Source organism: Paramisgurnus dabryanus, chromosome 14 (assembly GCF_030506205.2).
Source record: "Paramisgurnus dabryanus chromosome 14, PD_genome_1.1, whole genome shotgun sequence".
In the NCBI taxonomy this organism is placed as follows: Eukaryota; Metazoa; Chordata; class Actinopteri; order Cypriniformes; family Cobitidae; genus Paramisgurnus; species Paramisgurnus dabryanus.
Genome location: NC_133350.1, coordinates 23,067,524 through 23,089,566, shown reverse-complemented (window position 1 = coordinate 23,089,566; position 22,043 = coordinate 23,067,524). Strand labels below are relative to the sequence as shown.

At 37.3% G+C, this 22,043-nt stretch overlaps 2 protein-coding genes across 5 annotated transcripts; one reads left to right on the top strand and one right to left on the bottom strand.

Annotated features, from left to right (window-relative positions):
- The first annotated feature begins 1,774 nt into the window (after positions 1 to 1,774).
- LOC135719090 (uncharacterized) lies at positions 1,775 to 3,478 on the top strand. Its single transcript, XM_065241644.1, has 3 exons — positions 1,775 to 1,892; positions 2,003 to 2,208; positions 3,378 to 3,478. The coding sequence occupies exons 1-3, from the start codon at positions 1,813 to 1,815 to the stop codon at positions 3,449 to 3,451; spliced, it is 360 nt and encodes a 119-aa protein (XP_065097716.1). The 5' UTR covers positions 1,775 to 1,812; the 3' UTR covers positions 3,452 to 3,478.
- Positions 3,479 to 3,581: 103 nt separating this feature from the next.
- On the bottom strand, positions 3,582 to 20,983 carry hap1 (huntingtin associated protein 1). 4 transcript variants are annotated; one of them, XM_065241632.2, is made up of 15 exons: positions 20,615 to 20,983; positions 16,174 to 16,250; positions 15,953 to 16,069; positions 15,075 to 15,166; positions 12,823 to 12,931; positions 11,919 to 11,997; positions 11,694 to 11,824; positions 11,497 to 11,571; positions 10,962 to 11,173; positions 10,669 to 10,884; positions 10,274 to 10,593; positions 9,998 to 10,192; positions 9,711 to 9,813; positions 9,203 to 9,237; positions 4,982 to 5,120 (listed from the first exon to the last, which is right to left on the bottom strand). In XM_065241632.2, the coding sequence occupies exons 1-14, from the start codon at positions 20,751 to 20,753 to the stop codon at positions 9,204 to 9,206; spliced, it is 1,899 nt and encodes a 632-aa protein (XP_065097704.1). In that variant the 5' UTR covers positions 20,754 to 20,983; the 3' UTR covers positions 4,982 to 5,120; position 9,203. The 4 variants fall into 4 exon arrangements, with proteins under 4 accessions (XP_065097703.1, XP_065097705.1, XP_065097706.1 ...); XM_065241631.2 differs by lacking the exon at positions 9,203 to 9,237 and having other exon boundaries at positions 3,582 to 5,120; XM_065241633.2 differs by lacking the exon at positions 9,711 to 9,813 and having other exon boundaries at positions 4,935 to 5,120.
- Between the last annotated feature and the right edge of the window lie 1,060 nt (positions 20,984 to 22,043).

The window sequence follows — 22,043 nt, the reverse complement described above, 5'->3', positions numbered from 1 at the left end:
CTTGTCATACCATTAAAAAAACGAAACCGGAAGTAAAGTTCGGATCCAGACGTGTATCACGTGCGTCCGATGAAACCGTCTATAAATAATTTATAATTCTTCATATTCTTACCCCCTTATTACCCCAAACTTAAAATATTATTCCCTTATAACTACAAGTACGTACTGTAGAGGTACCCTGTTGTTACAAATAGGTATGCTGTAAATTCGGTTTAATTACGCAGTACTTTGCGGGTCATAAAATAAAATGTTACCCCACAATTCTACATACTCTTCCTTTAACTCTTAAACCTTATGGGTTGTTGAGTCCATTTTTGGTTTGATTGAGTCTTCATTTGGCCACAACTTTCTCAGTGTTTCAGCAAATGGAATGATTTTTGGTGACAAAACTTATTTTGACACATATTTTGAGAAAATGCTTTAAATTTTGAATTTTTTTTTTTTTCATAAATCTGTTAATCAACCTCAATTCTGATCAAAACTACCAAATGATTACAAAAAATCCTTGATGTTAACTCTTTAATTGCCAAGTTCATAAGTGATGTCACTGTTTTGGGAAAAAACACAAAATGACAGATTTGTAATAAAAAGTGATTGGGCATGTTAAAGATTAGTTTTTAGATTTTTTTGATTGCAAGGCATGACACCATATAATCATGCATTTTTTAATGATGGTGTTTTTTTCCTTTTGCTAAGAGGTCAAATTTAAATATACTCCATATAACTCAATGTACAAGCAAGTAAATTAGGCTCTGTTTTTTAGCACAGGCCTACTAAAGGGTTAATGGTGCCACATGGTAATCAACAGTAAAAATTACAAATTTACCTCTTGGCAAAAGGAAAAAACACCAACAAACAAAAATGCATGATAAAAAGGTGTCATGACTCTGCAATCAAAAAATGTGGTTATAATGGAAGTCAGTGGGGCAAAAAAGCCACAAACAACTTATTGGTGTGAAAAAAATTGCTCAAGACTGTGAAAAGGTGAAATAAAATCCAGTCCACATTAACTTTTAATATTGAAAATCTGTCATTTTGTGTGGGTTTTTTTTCACAAATCAGTGACATCACTTTGTAAACATTTGGTAGTTTAACAGATTTATGCAAAAAAATGTATCTGATACATTTTTACAGCCATTTAATTTAACACATCAGACGTTGATTACACATGATGAGAGAAATGTATACAAAATCCTTCATTAGTTAGTTTTGTCTGTCTTGTACCGGCTATATTCATTTGTAAAAACATAGATGTTTTTTAACTAAGATAATTATTTGTGCTAAAGATCAGACTAGATAGATCTTCAGCAATTATTGAAGAAAATTTTGTGCACCATGATGTCATAGCTCAATGTATTTTATGAAATAAATGTTAAATGAGAGTATTGAAAGATCATTATTTCAGGGTAAAATCTTTAGGTACATAAATGTAATGATCCTAAGAGGAAACTATGATCTCCTTCCCGCCAATAAAATAAAATGTACTGCGTCACAGCCTTATCCCAACTACTTATTTAAATCAATAAGACATTTTTTGTTTGATAACAACTCATTAACATCAGGACAATTGTTTAGGCAAGAACTCTTATCAGCTGCTTAAATAATTCATTTATTTAATATACTGCATGTACTGTACTTTCATCACTGCAAGTCAGTTTGCATATGCATGTTAAGTGCTATTTCATTGATCAATGGACCTTTAGGACAAAATCTCCCCAGAGATTATCATGTTTTTCTCAAGACTGGTTTTGTTTATTGATCAGGTGACGTGCAATATTAATCTGATCATTAAACATTTTTTTCAGCTGAGAAATGAAATATAAAGGGAACTTGACCATGCTGCTATACTACAGATCTCGTGTTAGACTGTGTCCAGGCTTGTCACTATTCAGGTAATGGTTATTTTTTACTATTACAATTATACAAAATATTACCCTGAAACTGTATTTGTTTGTAGACAAAAGGATTTAACTGTTTTAAAAAATGAAAATCTTCCTCACAGAATGATGGCCAAATATATTGCATTGACTGTAACGGCGATGTTGGCAGTGGCATGTGTGGCGTCGCCTCTCTTTGAAGACACACCGACAAACACAGAAGTCACGCAACTCTCCCCACAGGCTCCTGAGGCACGGGTGAAGCGGGCCGTGCCTTTACCTGAGGATCAGCGAGAGTTCATATCCCGGCAGATTTTACAGGCGCTGTCAGGTGCGTTTCTATATAGATGCTGATAATAATGCTAAAACTGTGGGAAACTGTGTATCATTTTTGCCACATTTAAAATTAGAATAAGTAAGTCCAAATAATGACATATTTCATTATCATCACTTAGTGTCTGATAATAATGAAAACTTTGTCAAAATTTCACAAATTTAATGATGACTTAAACTGCGCAGGCGTATTGTGGCCCAGACGCTGCACGCTAGCGACATCCGCTGGTGACAGTGGTGTAACTGCATTAAGAATGACGCAGTACTTTTACAAAGCAATTTCAATTATGTTTTTTATTAGGTTATAGAGTCTACAAAATATAATTTACATTATATTATTATATTAATTTTACAATTAAGTTTATGTGTATTTGGTAGGTTTTAGTAATTGTCTTTACCAAGGCTTCCTAAATCACTGACATTGCCCTTACGAAAATTAACCATGGTTTTACTACAGTTAAAACCAAAAAACCATGGTTACTGTAGTAAAACCATAGTAACTACAAAATAACCATGGTTTTGACAATCATGGTTTTCAAAAACCATAGTTAAACCATAGTTAGTGTAGTAAAACAATGGTTTTGCTGATAGCAATCAATACACCAAAAAACCATGGTTACTACGCTTTTACCACAATATAACCATGGTTAATTTTCGTAAGGGTGGATTAGTTAAAACAAATGTATTTCTTTATTTGTTTCGTCTAGAAACTGGTCCATGGCTTTAAATCTTGGAAGTAGTACCGTGCGTTTTGTTTGTCTCTGAATTGTAATGTTTTAACTACTAATATCATTATCAAATATCAAGGTGTTATATTGGTTCCTATCCAACAAATCATAAGCAACCTACAGAGACCGACATAGAGATTATTAAGTCATTACAATGAGAAGGTTTCTAAAGAGTTATTAAATCATTATTATAAAAAAAGTTTCTCATTATTATGAGACACTAAGTCATAAAAAAGTCATACTTACAAATGCCAAAAATTCTCACTCTAAAAAACAAAACTCTTTTCAAGTGATATAGGTACCAAGAAATACCGCATGGTAGTTAAATTAAATTAACAACACTTAAGTAAATAACGTTCACAGCTGTTGATAGTTGTTCATAGGTCGACGACCATGTGATAGAAGTATCTTCATATTTACTTAATTTCTCATTTGGCAGAGATCATTCAACGAGAGGACTGTATCACCGACTATCAAGGTTGGGTCGATTTTGGACGTCGGAGTACAGAATGAAAACACCTGACTGCAAAGCAATGTATGAATAAAGCAAGTCTTTGTCATTAAAAGACCAAATGCAAATATACAAGTTTGTGTCGTGTGTCAATGTATGTATTTGAAACAAAAACTAAAACATAAGAACAAATAAAAATACATTGAAATGTTTATTGTCATGTAAAACAAAGTTTTTACAGTGCCCAGAACAGTTCATGTACATACAGTGAGTTCAAGGGCTTCAATGTGAAAGACTTCATGAATAATGACAATATTGCCTCTGTTTAGAGATTTAACCTGTGAATCAATTCTTTACATATTCTACAAGAAGTGTTTGCTTTCATTTAAATATATTAATTTTTAAATATTATTTTAATATAATTCTGTATTATAAAATACTACATCATGGCCATTTGAAAACCTCAAAGCAAACACTGTATATCTTATTATATGTATCTCATGACTTCCAAATGTGAGCTTGGTTGCCAGTTGCAAGTCCATGTATACAACATTGATGGAGAAGTAGCAGTTAACTGGGTTACTATTCTCTATGGCTCTTGAGAACTAAACTGCAGAGAAGGCGGCATCACAATTTATTCATTGATGTTCTGCATCCCTGATTCTGGCAAAACAATCAAAACAATACAAACTTTACTGGTGAAAATGTGTTGATAAATATACAGTATATACGCACGAGTGAGTGTATGTGTGTGCACATCAAGGTGTTGTTGAACTAAAGCACAGTAAAAGTACAGAAGTAGGACTGTATAATGTTTCCCCAATCACCAACAGTCATCCTCAAAATGAGTTTGTCCTTTTACAGCGTGCACATTGCAGGTACAGTACATAACCACATATAATGTACCATGCATTCCCCTGGGAATTAAACTGAATCTGAAAGTGCTATCAAGAAACATTTCAGGGTACACTACAGGCTCTTCTGATGCTTGGTTGCCAGCAAGCAAAACAGAGGTTGTAAAGTATAGTGCAGTATTCAGTAGTGATGCTACAAAATAACATTTTCTACTTAAATTAAAACACAGTGATTTAAAGACGGATTCTCTACAAGAGATGACATTAAAAAAAAGTCAACAAAAATACAATTCCCTTTTGAAGAGATGAACACAATGATTAAAAAAAAGTCTGTGACTTTTCATTTCCCAGTGCTACGAACGTTAAATAAGAGATCGACGCTAACACAGGCCTTAAAGTCTGTCAATTGATATGGCTTGCAAAAGACCCCATAATAAATGAGGATAGATTAGCTGAATGCCAAAAGGAAGACGATGCCTCTTTAAATGCTCAGCTATTTGAGTCTGGCCTCTCTTTTCTACTAAAATCCATCAAGCCTCTTGCAACCACTTTATACAGGCCCAGACTTCTGAGTTTTTCCACGAGATTGATGCTGAAAATGCTCTGATGTCCCTGTCCTCTGTATCTTTGTGCAATAGTACCAAAGTCCTGCTGTCTGTCCATGAGAGTGTGAGCTGTCACGGCTCTTTGAGTAAGAGGAAAGATGGATTGGGTAGATGCTGAGATCCCGTGCTCTGAAACCAACTGCAGCAGGCCGAGGGATGAGGAGTTGGTGGTATGGTTGAGGTGAGTTGTGGACCCAGACATCCACTGGAGGGATGATGAAGGTCTTACGTTCTCAAAGCTTCCACAAGCGGATACACTGCGGGGCCGAACGCTGAGGGGAAAAGCAAAACATGGTCAGATGCTTCGTGGAAGGCCATACACATCCCACCTTTAACCCAGACAGCAGACCACTCCATACACGCCGAAGTCAGCAGTTCTGGTGCGGATTCAACCCGGAGTCATCTGCTGTCTGGGATAAATGCTAGTATAATGGAAAGAGACAGTATATTGGTTAGAAACAGATAAGTTACACAGTATTATCATGCTTACTGATAAGTGTAAAATGATAATGGAACGTTTAAAACCCTTTAGTGGAAGTGTTTAATGTAACATGCATAATGTTAGTACATTATTTTCTTAGTCTCATTAAAGCCTAAAAGTGAGGGATGTGATGGTCAAGTATGGTAGCCCATACTCAAAAATGCGAACTCTGCATTTATCTCATCCCAGAGTAGTGAACACACAAACACTCAATGCACACATTACAAATTCATTTCATATGATAGCTGTCATACCTAAACCTACAAACTGGGCTTCAAAAGTCTTTCATATTGAAATCAAATTTATATATTCAAAATCAAATTTATATATTTAAATATATAAAAATAATTTTCTCTAGTAGTTTCAGACTTTTGGACCCCAGTATATACGTGTATAGGAGAGGAGAGAAGACAGAGTTAGTAACAAAAGGATCTTGATGCTGTTGTGTTAAAATGTTTTTTTATGTTGATAAATGAGAAATAAGGCCCAAGGTTAGAAAAGTAAGAGAGTTACTGGTAACACTTTATTTCGATAATCCACTTAAGATATTTTACTTATTTAAGTAACTTGGTAACACTTTAAAATAAGGTTGTATTTGTTAACCAGTGGGGAACCTTCAGGGCCTTCTACGCCTTGAGAGAAGGCCTAAAAAAATTAATAAAAATATTTTTTTTAATAATAATACAAATAAATAATATAGTATTCAATAAAAATATCTTTTTACATTTTTAAATTTCTATTTAATTCAATTTAATACAATACATGTAATATATTTTCTCTCATCTATGTTCTAACGTTAAGCTTACTGTCAGGTTCATGTCATGAAAACATCTAATCCAATCAGAATCGTCTGTCTCTATTAAGGCCCGGTTATCTGGCTCATTCATTGGTTAGGACTTCATGAATCCCAGGGAAGGCCAAGCTATGTGTTTTGGTGTGGAGAGTGACGGGCAAATCGACCAATCACGTTTTGATTTCAAGTGGGCGGGTAAAAAACAAAACATTGTAAGCCTTCATGAAGTCCTATGCATGCAACAAACTGGATGCGAGCAGCCGTAGAACACCAAAGACGAAGATCATAGACCGTTAATATAAATACAGTCTAATGGCCCGAAACTCTGCGGTGAGAGTGGTTGAGGTAAATGGCGGAAAACGTGATTGACGTTGTGGCTAGCTTGATAGGGCTGAGGTAAAAACGAAATAACTTAAGCGCGTACTCGTGAAGAGCACAGCCGGGAGAAGCGCGTGCAAAGGAGCCTGTATATGACGCGAACACGAGCGAGAAAAATAATGGGTTTAATTATACTTTTACTTCCTGACAGTTTCACTTGTTACGTGAGGATAGTAATGACTGACAGACGACGCCGAATTACATACAATATAATTTCCTAACTAAATCTGAGAGAATGCGAAAACATTCAAATATTTTTTCCCCGCTATACCGCTATCCCCCAATGGGCAGGGCGGAGATACATTTTGGTAGCCCTCGGGGCTCGAGCTAGAGATTTTGCAAGCCTTGGATATCTTATAACAACAGTTATAAGCCACAAGGAGGTGCACTGAGAACGCAGGGTGCTATATTTCCCCTTATGAAAAAGACTAACAAGGTATCCTACAGCTAAATATATATTTCCAAAAAATAAATTAAAGAACATAATTTAAGCTTGTTAAATGCAAATTTACAGAGCCCCTGTCATTACAGAGCAGCAGAGTCTGTATTTGTGTTTATCAGTTAGATTAAAGTAATTTTAAACTTTAAAACTGCATTTAAAGGCAGACAATGCCCGTTCTGTAATTTAACTTTGCGTGCTCAGAATTTTTAGATGTTCACTGTATGATTTAACGAAATACGAATAGCCTAGTATTATGGATGGAGAGGCATTTGCACTTCATTGCATATTTTGAAGGCCCAACTGAAGTACCCACGGTTCGCCACTGTTGTTAACAATTAGTTAATGCATTAGCTAACATTAACTGTCAATCCACAATACTTCTACAGCATTTATTAATCTTGCTTCATGTTAATTTTAGCATTACCACTATATTAAAACATTTAAACTGTTTACATAAGTTAAAGCACCATGAACTAACATACATAACTGTATTGGCATTAACTAACATTAACAAGAATGAATAAGTGCTAATAAAACTATATTGTATATTGTTTGTTCATGGTGCAGTGTGTACATTTTAGGAGGATCTATTGACAGAAATGCAATATAATATACATAACTATGTTTTCAGTGGTGTATAAAGACCTCAGATAATGATCTGTTATTTTTTTATTACCATAAACTGAGCCGTTACTATTACATTGCGGGTCCCTTACATGGACGTCACAGGTTTTTTTACAGTAACCCCTAAACTGACAAACAGTTTAGGGTTAGTGGCCTACAGAGAGCATTTCATCACTGTTGTCTCAGACAACGACATATATGTCCTGCGGTGGCTACCGTAGCTTCTCTATGTGCTTCGAAAGAGGGTTAAGCAGTGGACTAAAGCCCATTTTGTAGTCGTGCGTAAGGTCTACGCCATAGGTTATCCGTAGCCTAATGCTGTGTTTACACCAGCCGCAGTAGAGGTTTTTAACATGATTTACATGTTAAGTCAATACAAAGACGCGATTAGGCATCCTGCAGCGCGTGTTCCGCACTAATTAAGCGTTGCTATGGGAAACGCGCGAGTTGAAAAATCTGAACTTCTCAGTTTTTCCGTGCCGCGTTAACCAATCAGGACCTTGCTTTAGTAGTGATGTGATTACAGGAAGCGAGCAGAGATGAGAAGCCCTTCCCGTGACGCGAATTTCCACATGAATTTCTCGAATAACTAGAATTTCACGCGAGGATAAAGCGAGTGAACTCAAATGTTCAAGCGTCCAACTACACGCAAATAGCGTGTTTTTGCCGCCCCTACTGCGGCTGGTGTAAACGCAGCATAAGTGTACCTTTTCCGACAGCCTGACAGCGCATCAGTTCTATGCGGACCGTACTCTCATTCTGTCGCTATAATCAAGGACTTTGCTGCTGTAACATGGCTGCAGGAGGTGCAATAATATTACGTAGTGCCTGAAAATAGTCCCCTGCTATTGAAAGATACTAAGGGGACTATTTTGGCTGCTGCGTAATATCAATGCGCCTGCTGCAGCCATGGTACAGCAGCAAAGTCCTTGATTATTACGCCAGAATGAGAGTATAGTTCCTAGCCATATCTGCCTAGAAAATCACAACTTTTAATTTTCTGTCGGTCCAAATACACAATGTAACTACAGAAGAGTCAAGTTTTAAATAGGAAAAATATTGAAACTCTTTGGTTATTTTATTAGCGCGGTGCTAATGGTCTAATCAGATTCAATGGATTATGCTAAGCTATGCTAAAAGTGGTATCGCCAGACCCGGAGATCAGCTGAATGGATTCCAAAACGGTAAAAATCAAATGTTTAACTCTGTTGAAAAATATTAAGCCTTTTGTTGCAATTTACGACCTCACCACTAGATGCCACAAAAATCTACACACTGCACCTTTAATGCATTTACAAATGTTTACTAGTACAACCTGTTTGTAAAGTGTTACCAGTAACTTATAGTGCAACTAAATATCAGTCATTAGGGTATTAGTAGACTGTCTGCTGAATATCTGCTAACACTTTAATGTGATAAACCCACAATGAATATTCTATTCTACGTAACTTTGCAACTATATGTTAACTTATCCTACTAAACCTAACCCCTACCCTAACAGTCTACTAATACTGAGAGTTAGTTGATATATAGTTATGAAGTAGATTATCAAAATAAAGTATAATGAAAATTTTCATATGCTCATGGTGATGATCCCAGTAAAGTATTCAGATGAGTTATGCCTGACACTTCTTACATTAAAACTGTACAAAGAGACGGTTCCAGCGTTTCCTGAAGGACAGAAGGAGGAAGAGACAATAAACAAGAATAAATAGGAAAATAATGCTGGGAAACAGATCCAAAAAAAGTTTGTACTTTAAACATAGTTTGGATCAACATCAAAGCTCATGATTTGTAGTCATAAATCATTTCTTCTTACATTTTGTACCATACAGTACGGTAACCTATCACCAAAAATTGTCAAAATATGTACCCCAGCTATCACTAAGGCGGTACCTTTTTAAAAAATACAACTTTGAACCTAAAGAGTTACCTCAGAGGTACATATTGGTACCAAATGTATTCGTATCTATACCTAATGGTACATATTAGATCATTTTTAAAGGGTGACATGCAGGGTACCGCCCCCGGGATATGCAAAAAGCAAATGCTAGAATTAAACCTTGATAATGGCATTTAATGCAAGAAAGCGCATGATGGATGAATGAAAGTCCTGAAACAAGCATTGTGTGATCATGTCTTACCTGGTGGAGAATGAGGAGAGGAGAGTAGAGGGATGAAGGATCTGACAGCTAGGGACAGGGAGTGTGGAAGAGTTCTGAGGGATGTTAGGCCCGGATGAAGTGACTGCGTTGATGTTAGGAAACACAAACACGCAAACTAAAATTCAGCTACTGTATCATTACCTACATCATCTACCACTACACTAAAAGCAAGGCTGATAAAAAATATGATAAAAGCTGTGGACATGGAAAATCATAAACATATTCATATATAAAAAATGTGGTGTAGCAAGTGAACAGGCCCTTACCCACAGTGCTGGGTATGAAGTTGGGGAATTTGGATGGATCGGGCTCATCCTCCTCCAAGTCATTGAGGCTATAGACTTGCTGGAGATCTACGTCCAGCTCTCTGAAGTCTTTGGTGAGAACTCCTGGCCGTGGGTGGAGGATGCCTCCGAGATTGGGTTTCGCAAGTTGTTGCCATTGGTGTAAAGTGACTGAACCTGTGGACAAACTACATTTAAATCTGCGACTATAAAGCAAATCTGAAAATTCCTTTTTGGAAACACTGCATGTCTGCTCACCCTCCAGCGGCTTAACAATCTGCAGACGTTCAGGCAGATACGAGCGTGAGGAGCCTGAACCCGAGGAGTGCGCGGAGGTGCCCGAGTAGTTGGTTCCCGTGGAAACTACGCTGTCATTGGGCGTCAGGAATCCGCTGGATCCACCACCACTCCCGCTGCTTCCAGTCTGGAGGGCTCGAAGTTTCCTCTCTCTCTCCACCTCGAAGAACGGACGTTCTGACGTGTGACTCTCCTGTCGCTCGGAGAGAGACCGCAACGCTGCCTGTAAATCCTGCCCGCCCGGTGTCCCAGGCTCACCCAAACGCTTTGACTCCAATGAACTGTGTGGGAAATACAGTTGTTATTTATTACAGATTGACTGATAGAGGTAGACGCTAGACTTAGCAGACACTGACCTATGCTCATGTGTGTGTGTCGGCGGGGAGTGTTTATCCTCTAAGTTGATGCTAGCAGAGTCCGATTCATTATAGCTGGTGCGCGGTGTACTGATTCGACTGGAGCGTAATGACGTAGGACTCGAACCCGGAACCTGGGGTGAGTGGACTTGAGGACGCAGCCGAGACGCCTGATTGGCCACTTTCACAGTCTCGAACACACGGAATGGGTGATTCCTGCGGCAGGAAATTCAAGAAAATTAGAAAGTCATGGTAGTCATGCATTGCATACATATAATTAGTTTATAACTCACTTGTACTCAGTGGGCGCCGGGCTGTCGAGGCCTTTCCGGAAAGTTCCTTCGATCTCAGCCGCAAGTGAGTCCATTGGGAGGATGGCAGCCAGGGTGCTGTACCGCTGAACGGTGCTGTTGGGTAAACTCTTATTGTGCAGGTTTTTAATGTCTTCCCTTGCTTCATGTAGCATGTCTTCACATTCAGAGTACCTCTCCTGCAGTTCCTTCAGCTGCCACCAGAGGGAGACAAAGGACTTTATTGATAATAGTAGTATTTGCAGACCCAGCATAAACATTAGATCTTGTATGTGTTAAATAGACGTGTTACTACACACTAAGCATGGGTACTTATTGGTAGCTGAAAGATGAATCATGCAACAAAAATATTTCATGACCGAACAGTCAAAGTGAAGCACGTCTGGAGATGCGTTAACAATGATTTTAAGAAAATCTTTGACTTTCCTGGTTTCTACATTGGCCAATACTCACAGTACACAAGGGGTTAAAATTCTCTTTTAATGCCTGGGATGATTTGTTCTTCTGAGGATCTTACCTCTGTTTTAAGCTGTGACTGCATTTCTCGTGAGGCGTTGAGATGTTGGGTCAGCTCCTCATTCTCAGAGGTGAACTGGGAGAAGACAAGTATGAATATTTATTCGCATTAAGTGTTCCAGACGGGTCTAAAAAGTTTGAAACTTATATACAACGACAATACTATTGTCTCTGCGTGTGTGCGTATGTGTTTCTTACCCCTTTGCAGCGTTGTTCCAGATCAACAATCTGTGCCAGAAGAGCGCTAATCTCTTCTTGTTGTCTTAGAGAATCTTCAACCCTCCGTGCCAACTCGTCCGACAGCGATACGACCTGCTTATTTACACTCGCTGGTGAGAGATACGAGAAGCAGAGGGAATTTTTTTATTAAATGAATCAATTTGAATCATGAGCTGAGCATTGTGGGTAATGTAGTTTACTCACTGAGTTCATCCACACACACCATCATAAGCCGCTGTTCTTCTTCCTCATAATTATTGGTCTCGAATGTTATCTCATCAGCCTGAAAAATTGTAATGGGGTGCAAACATTTACCTATGTCACAGTACTGACAGTTCCCAAACAGCTTTTTGTTATTTGTTGTGACAGTGAGTCTCATTCACTAACATCTCGCACGTAGTCATTTACCACAAATATGTGACAAATGTGCTCTGATGGATTTGTTGTGCATGGGTGTTAAAGGTGCAGTGTGTAAAATTTAGGAGGATGTATTGACAGAAATGGGTTATAAATAATATAACTTACTATATTATCAGTGATTTATAAAAACCTTACATAGTTAACAGAGCCGTTTTTATCTACACACACCACAGGTCCCCTTTTATGAAAGTCGCTGTCATGTTTCTACAGTAGCCCCAAATGGACAAACTGCTCTGTAGAGTGTGTTTTGTTACTATGTTGTCTCAGACAATGATATGTTCGTCCTGTAGCATCTACCGTAGCTTCTCTATCCGTTTCGAAAAGGACGGGTGACCTTTGGACTGAGCCATTGGTTGCAATTCACAGTCTCAGTGCTAGATGCTGCTAAAACTCCCTGATTGCACCTTTAACATTTATTTTAATATTATTATATGAAAATTACTAATTGAAATAAAAAAACTAAGATGCCCTACAAATTAATTATTTTATTTATCCAGAATGATGCAGTTATTAGTGAATGTGACTTAAGCCCTATTCACATTAGCAGGGACTAGCAGTAGCAGAGCAACGCAATCTCATTGATTTCAATGGAAGCTTGGCGACTTCCGGTGAAAAAGACGAGCGACACACAGTGACAAAGTTGCTTGTAATGTGAATGCGGCTTTACTGTGAATGTGTTTTAACAAACCTCTGAGCGCAATTTGTAGTTCTCCTCCTCCAAACCCTTGAGTTTTTGGTGAAGGAAGTCATAATTGACACAGTTACTAAGAGATGTTGATGAATCATTGCGTATAAGTCTAAAAAGAAGAGCAAGACATGTATTAGTATGACAGAATCAAGTCCTTGATCACTGTATTGGCGCTTTTCCATTGCCTAGTACCCCACGGTTTGGTTTGTGTCGGGTCAGCTTGCATTTGTGAGCTTTTCCACTGGGTGCAGTAGAGAGTACCCGATACTTTTTTTTTGTACCACCTCGGTCTGGGTCCCAAGCAACCAGAGCTGATACCAAAACATGACACGGAAACACTGTAGATCACTGATTGGTCTGAGAGAATCGTCACTACCAGCGTCATCGCTATAATGTAAAGATTCACTTTACCATAGTGCATAAATGAGGCTCAGCGGAGCGCGCCGACTGAAGCCACCGATGTTTGTACAAAAACTGCCATTTATCAGAAGTTGTGATAAACGCGATGTGCAAACATCTATTTGTGGTGGCCAATTTTAATTTTGTGGATCAACTGAGAAATAAATAAATGTATGGGAATGTACAAAGACGCTCTCACTTGTATAAGCAGTAGGCAGCGCAAATATAACGACACGCCTATAATCAGACATGGGGACTTGTGACTTGGTGACTTGGACTCGAGTCGACTCGAGTCGCTATTTTTGTGACTTGTGACTTGACTTGACAAAAAATAAAATACTTGAGACTTGACTCGGACCTGGAAGTTAAAGACTCGGGACTTGACTTGACTTGAGACACGATGACTTGAATGACTTGAGTGTTAATCACATCATGTTTTCAGTTTAAATATAAAATATATAAATTATTTAAAAAAATAAAGTCGACCCAGCTGGAGCGCAGGCTGAGAATGGTGTTGTCATGACTGAATCACGACACTATCATTCGCCATGCCCTCTCGTACACACACGCACACCACGCCCACTTAGATCAGATATCAACATGTCAGCCGAATGGGGTACGGAGGGTCATCGTTTTTGGCTTCAACAAGATGGCAAAAGACGAACATTGCGTTGCAAGACATGCAACATTAAAATCACAGGCAGCCAGACGGCAACCTCCAATTTTGGTCGTCATTTAAAGAGCCATTATGCCCAGTAAGTGCTTGTCATTTTGTTAATATCTGGTTAGTTGGTAGTTAGCTAATGTAATAATAGCTAATGTAGCCCTCGTCATACTGTGTTGGGGACAAATGTGGGCAAAATAATTTTGATTTATTTTTTAAAATACTTATTTTTATTTTTGAATACTTCTTTTTCAAGTTTGCCACCTGAACACACACACAGAGAAAAATTACTTGATTCTACAATGTTAGGGGCGGTTCACATTTCGCGTCTTTTGCATGCTCAAGTTCGTTATTTCAAATTTAGGCGCGCGAACGGAAGAGGTGCGACGCGCTCGTTTTTTCTGGGCACATGTTTGAGAGAGAGAGAGAGAGAGAGAGAGCGCGAGAGAGAGAGAGAGAGAGAGAGAGAGAGAGAGAGGAGAAATGTAACAAAGTTTAATGTTGTACGTAAACTGTGTTTGAGAGAGAGGGAGGTGTTCAGAGGGGGGTCTGTTGGATGTTAAGCTGTTATTTGTTTTATGGACTCAATGTGGAAAATTTCAAACACGGTTGGCAGAAGTGAAAAAATAAATAATTTATGAAGTTACAATTTTGTTTGATTCCAAGATGTATTTTATTGAACATGAGTATTTACAATGCAAATCCAAATTATTGTAATTTACTGATAGTTACTTACTGTATATCTTGTCACTTTATTAAGATCAGATTCTGCAGGTAAAATTAAAATAATAAGGTGACTTGACTTGGACTTGACTTGAGCTACTACAGGACTTGACTTGACTTGACATAGCCTGTGACTCGACTTGACTTGACTTCCCCAAGAAAAAAAATACTTGGGACTTACTTGAGACTTGAAGGTTCAGACTTGAGACTTACTTGAGACTTGCACATGTGTGACTTGGTCCCATCTCTGCCTATAATCCCTCCCACTGCAAAGTGTTACTAAACTCGATGGAAAAGCTAACCAAGCCAAAGTGAGGTAAGCTGACCCAAACCGTGGGGAACTATGTAATGGAAAAGCGCCATGTGTGTTTGTGTGTGTGTGTGTGTGTGTGTGTGTGTGTGTGTGTGTGTGTGTGTTTGTGTGTGTGTGTGTGTGTGTGTGTGTGTGTGTGTGTGTTACACTCACAGTGTTTCAGTTGCGTGCTCTAGATCTTCAGTGTTGGCATAAAAGTGCAGGAGATCATCTCTCATAGAGAGCTCATGACGCAGCTGTGCTATCTGTAAGAACAGATCCAGGATCAGCATTAAAGGAAAAGTTTCAAATTCTCTCATAATTTACACTCTCAGTTTTATTTGACTTTTTCAAAATTGCATAATTTTTCAAAATTGCATCATGTTATCAACTTATATAATGCCAGCATGGCGTAGGAGTTTGTTTTTTAAGTGAAACGATACATTTGTAAGAGAAAACTATTAATATTTGCGGGATTTTGCCTCTGAACTCTTCATATATTAACACAATTTATTTAAATTAATTTAGTGATGGACATGTACTTTTTGAAGCCATGATGTCCCCCATATAAGAAGATAACATGACAGCATTTAAAATAAAATTATTTGTTCGTGTTCAACTAATGAAAGGAAGTCATATGCAACTGTGATGGGAAAAAACACTGTGTGCATAAACATCTATACGTCAAAAAAGTAATTAAACGATACATGACATATCAAAATGTTTAAAACACACCAGCAATTTATTTATTTATTCTTCACACCATCCCAGTACCCATGTCTATATTGAAAACTGTTTAATTCATATACACAAGTTGATCCATACACAGGTTGGAGGAGGAGCAATCTGGCATCCCCCATTCACCTAACCTGCTTGTTTTTGGCCTGTGGGAGGAAATCAGAGTACCCAGAGTAAACCCACCCTGACACAGGAATCTGACCTAACTTAAACCGGGGACCTTCATGTTGTGAGGCAACAGTGCCCCACACCAGCATTTTCAACTGAAATGTTGTATAAGAAAAAACACAGGACACATTTATTTATTTATTTACCTCTTCCTTGGCGATTTCCAGCTGTTCGTCCAGTAGTTTGTTGCATTGAGTCAGATCTTTATTTTGCTTGAGCAGCGATTGGCCAATCCGGGCTGCCAATTCCAGATCCCTCTCTTTCTGCAGAGAAACGCAATCACGTGGGAGATTTATTATGCCGTTAGTGGACGTAAAGCGGCATAATAATTTACACCACCAAACAAACGTGCTCAACACTCTCTCACCTCCTCAAGCAAATGTGTGACGGCCTCAATATCACGATACGTCTTTGTGATTTGACCGACTCTCTCTGAGCACAACACTGCAGAGGAAAAAACAGACATTGATAGTGAGATGGGTTCATGATTAAAGTATCAGATAAAAATACATACAAATATGCTCTGCAGTACAATTAGATTTTTGCTAAATTGGGCATGCCTGAATTAAAAGAGGCATCTACCCACATACTTTAGAGTAAATTGATAAAAGTGGTCTTATTTTACAGAAAACTTTGTGCTCCACAACTATATGTTTATTTTTTTATTTAATGACACAGTTTTGGACTCGCCGGCGGGTTTGCAGAGATCAAGGGGTTAAAGTTTTTGTCATTATTTATTTTCCCCTTATGATCTTTAAAACTTGTATGAGATTCTTTATTCTGTTGAACACAAAAGAAGATATTTTGATATATGATGGTAAGCACACTGTTGAATGTACCCAGTTGCTTCCATAGTAATTTTTTCCTACTATGAAAGCCAATTGGTATGTCAACTGTGCTGCTTACCATCATATATCAAAACATCTTCTTTTGTCTTTTAACAGAATAAAGAAACTCATACATGAGGGTAAGTAAATGATGACAGAATATTCATTTTTGAACGAACAATCCCTTTAACAGAGTTAAAATGTAATTCTTGTACATATGTGCAACATATTTCCTATAAGTATGGATGGGTATTAAGCAGCATATTGCGAAAAACGTGTTAATTGTTTGTATTCTTTACCATTTCATGCACTTATAGTGTAACCATTTCAATTGTATCTAAGTCAGTACTGTTATGTTTTGATTTAGTGCTAATACTTAAACACTACATATTGCAATACAGTATATTCGTACTCTAGCAACGATCTCAGACATTTTGTCCGAAACCCGGGAACAATTGCAGTTTTGTTCTCCTTCTGAAACCTGAGATCCCTTACACTTACAGTATAAAAAAGAGGAATTAGTTAAATAGTCATATATGACTGTACAACACATCTGTATTGACAGTGTACACTACAAGTGTTTTTCTTGTACAGAACTGCTAAGTCAAAGGGACCCAGGCAAGACACAAATAAAACACAGACATCTGTGCGGTCAAGAGCACATCCTCTTCTCAGTCTGATCCTCATTAAGAGATAAATCTTGCATTCTTATCCCTGCTTACAAATACCAATCAGATCTGCACTTACAAACATCTCAGCATGACAAGGACACAGATCCAGGACACTTGCTTCTATTAAAAGAAGTCATCTCAAATATCATTGATATTTGTCACTAAAATATATGTGCTTATGTTTATATTGTAGATGATTCTAAATATACTATAACACATTTGCTGGTTTGGTTTAATCAACGCTGGTATTTTCACTCAGCGTCCTTCAGTCTTTCCCTGAGGCATAATCAAACCTGGAATGAGGCGTGTTTGACTTTGCTAAACTAAAAGCTTGGCAGAAATGTACAGCACTGCAGCTTGGCTCATCAAAGTCTGAATTAATGAAAGATTTAACCTGACACACAAGAAACACTTTAACATACTGCAGATGTTATCAAAGGAACAAAGCTACCAAAAACCTGAACAAAAACAGGTCTCCTATTCAGGTAAGACCAGTGGTTCTCAAACTGGGGGGCGTGTGATGGTCCCGAGGGTGGGGGCAGTTTTATGACAAAATACATCACTTTATCATATATTCTGTGTAAATAAACCTCAGAAATTAGAAATAAGGCTACTAACCAACAGCACTGGGTTCGACAAATAGTAGGTAATGTGTCAGAAATACATGACAGCTGCAATCATTTTGACATAAAGACGAAAAACTGAAGTTAACTTGTGAGGCTCTTGAAGTAAAAATACTTTAATGTGCCTTGTTGACACAATGACATCACATTTCACAGTAGTGCCTATTAAAAAATAAAAACCTATGGGATCAAAAGCAACACTCCTGCAAATCCCACTGCTCAGACCACAGCAAAATTGAATCTCTGCATGCCTAACCAAACCACAATAGATTAAGTGAATAACAGCTATCATTGGCTTAAGGTAAATCTTCTTTTTGACCTCACAGAGATGTGCTTATGTTTGGCTCTATGCTGATAAGGGAAAAGCAATACTATGTGTACATATTGACAACCGACTAACCACTTAGCCACACAAGACTGCAAAATAAATATGTTTACCAAGATAGGATTTTAAAGGGTGTGTTTCTAATCAAAACAGTGACAATAAGCAGATGTCAACATGGACTGGTTGTTTGACATTCCCTCATCACTGGAAAAGTTCAATAAAACTTTACAACATACGAAAATACAACATAAGATATACAAATAGAGATATAGCTATTCTTGTGCCCAGAAGAATAAAGATTTACAAAATACAGAATGAATTAAAGGATTAGTCCAAAAAAAAAATCCTGATAATTTACTCACCATCATGTCATCCAAAATGTTGATGTCTTTAATTATTCAGTTGAGAAGAAATTATGTTTTTGAGGAAAACATTTCAGGATTTTTCTAATTTTAATGGACGTTAATGGACCCCAACACTTAACACTTAACTCAACACTTAACAGTTTTTTTCAACTGAGTTTCAAAGGACTCTAAACGATCCCAAACGAGGCATAAGGGTCTTATCTAGCGATAACGATTCAAAAAAATATGTACTTTTAAACCACAACTTCTTGTCTATCTCCGGTCCTGTGATGCGCCAGCGCAGCCTCACGTAATTGCGTAGTGACATCGAAAGGTCACGTGTTACATATATGAAACGCACATTTGCGGACCATTTTAAACAATAAACTGTCTCTTTTGGGATCGTTTAAAGTCCTTTGAAAAAAACTGTTAAGTGTTAAGTTTTGGGGTCCATTAAAATGAGAAAAAACCTGGAATGTTTTCCTCAAAAAACATCATTTCTTCTCGACTGAATGAAGAAAGACATCAACATTTTGGATGACATGGGGGTCAGTAAATTATCTGGATTCTTTTTAAGAAAATGGACTAATCCTTTATTAAAGAATAAGAATAAATTCGTATTAAATAGCCATACAGAAGGAACATTAAATAGTTTCTATATCAACCACCTTGTGTTAACAATTATGCACATGCAGATCAATCTAATACATATTTTAATGTTTAGTTTTACGGATATTGTGACCCTGTCTGTGAAAAAATCCAGAGTAAAGTCTTATAATCAAATAATAAGATTAGGAGCATTACAGTTTGATTTTAATCATTGATTTCAATCATTGACATGATCTTACTCAGACAATATTAAATATGCCAAAGTTATATTTTTACAGAATGCACTTTAAGTTATGTAGGATGATTTTATGTACACTCTCAGAAAAGAGAGTACAAAATTTTTTACTGGGATAGTACCTTTTCAAAAAGTACAATGTTGTGCTTTGTAAAACGTGCATATTGGTACATCAAAAGTACACGTTTTTCATACTGGTTCCTCAAACGTACATATCTATACCAAAATGATGCATAAAGTGATGGTGACGTCATTATTTTAGTTTAGTATTAACATCTATCCTTTATTCATCCTGTAATCTGCTCAACACCTGAAAGCAGTTCAGTATAGTCTGTGATTTACGTCAATGTGAAAATGAAGGACATGAGGATAGTAAGACATACAGTACTACAAGCTAAACTAATGTTCTGCGTGCATGACAGATTACAGTGATTTACTAAACTGGGTGTCAATCCTATTCAAACCATCGGGCCAGGAGTGGTTTAACCTTATGTTTAGCTGTGATGCTATTTTAAAACAAAGAATTAACTAAAACACTAAAACCAGACAGACATTTTATAGCCTTCATTTAACATATAAAGATTAATGAGTGTGAGATTGTATAATGTAAATAAAGGTGTGGGTAGATCTTTCACCAAGTAATCTGAAAACATTTTGCACATAGCTTTAGAATTGCGTATCCACAAGGTCAAAACTATCATCTGTCAATCAAACACCTGATTTGTTTACCATTATTCTGAAAACAAAAAATGGAAATCACAGGTTTGAAGAGAAACAACACACCATATTTAGTCTATCATAAATGTTTCTTTTCCAATCACATCTTAATTTACACCTTTTTAGTAGATCACCCTGCAATGTCACTATCGCATCGCGTTTTTTAATATCACACTATTGTTTTTCTACATTACAAGCACTTTGGTGATACAAACATAAGATTTCCTCATGCACACTAAAACTGATCATTTCCTTGACACGTGATAGCCAGGAATTGGGAAGCTGTGGATGTGCGTGCACCCCAGCATGCCAGACCCTTTTCCCATTTTCTGCAGTAACTATGACCTTCATCTCTCTAACTCTTCCTCTGCAAGCTCTTTTCATTCAGTTACCCCTCTTGTCTCTTCCTCTAGCTCTCCTTCAATCCTTTTCAAAGCACCTTAAGCTCTGCTATTACCTTGCACCAGCTCATTAGCGTTAGCTTCCTCTTCTTCCTCAGGTTCTTCATCATCCTCATCATGGCTCATGCTGCTATCTCTCTCGCTCTCGTCCATTCCCGAACTGCTCCATACCTCTACATTCCCCACATGCTCCATTTCTGCACTTCAGTGCTACTAAGATCTGCAGTCTGTCCGTATCTCTCTCTCTCTCTCTCTCTCTTTCTCTCTCTCTCTCTGTCTTTCTCTCACCGTGCTCTGTCTGTGCTCAGCTTATCTACGACACCAGCTTGTGCTGCCAGTCAAACTCCTGCTGAAACAGATGCACTAATGCACAGGCTCCTATACGTGTGTGAAGTGTGTCACTGCTGCTCATGACTGATCGCAGCTCAGACTCACCTGGCTGCACTGAGCCACAGGAGAAGCGCAACTATGTAAGGGAGGGCAGGGGAGAACAGACTAGTGAAACTAGAAATGCTGATGTAATATATGGGATATAATAGTTTGATAATAATATGAAGTATTAGGATGTTAGATTTTGTGTAATTATTCTGAGAAATGGTTTTAATTTTTTTATGTTTTAATTTTTAAAGTATGAGTTGTTGTGCAAATTAAATGCACCCCTGTTCAAACTAAATATGGTACGTTCCAGATTAATGTCACAATACTGCTGCAAACAAGACAGACACTCCCACACACACACACACACACAGAGAGAGAGACAGAGAGCGCTTAAGCTTTAAAACCAAAGGATTTGTGTTTATAAAAAGGTTTTTTTTTTCACTTTTATTTAAAAAATCTGGTGACCAACTAATATCTGGCTCACAAATAAGTTTTAGCCCACTTCTGAGGGGAAATTTCCAATATTCCTGTAGCTCAACTGGTACATCATTGTGTTAGCAGTGTAAAGGTTGTGGGTTTGATTCCCAGGGGACACATATGCTGAAAATGTATACATTTAATGCACTGCATTCCTCTCTTGATCAATGATGTGATGTTAATTATTTTGTGTCTGTATGGTTCAATTAAATGTAAAAGGGTTAAGCTTTCAAAATAAGTTTGCAGATTACTTGCATACATTCTCTTTTTTGAGGACCAAGTCTAAAAGTTCTGGTTTTATTTCATTTTAAAAGAATATTTGGGGGATAATTGCAAAAATGTCAATGTGGTGTAACCCGGTCTGTGTCAATTTGTGTAACTATTTTTTTATTGAAAATATAAATATATTCATAAAAAATGTGGAATAAAATATAATCATTTAGTTTAGTGGAATATGATTTTTACATACATTTGTACATAATTTGTCAAAGATTATTTAGAAAACAGAACTGTTTTCAGCATATGTCAGGACAAATATTACAAAAACGCATTAAAATTAACATTTAGAAATAACTAATAAAATGATTTTTTTTTTATTACACTTACATGCCATCAAGGTGGATAAAATAT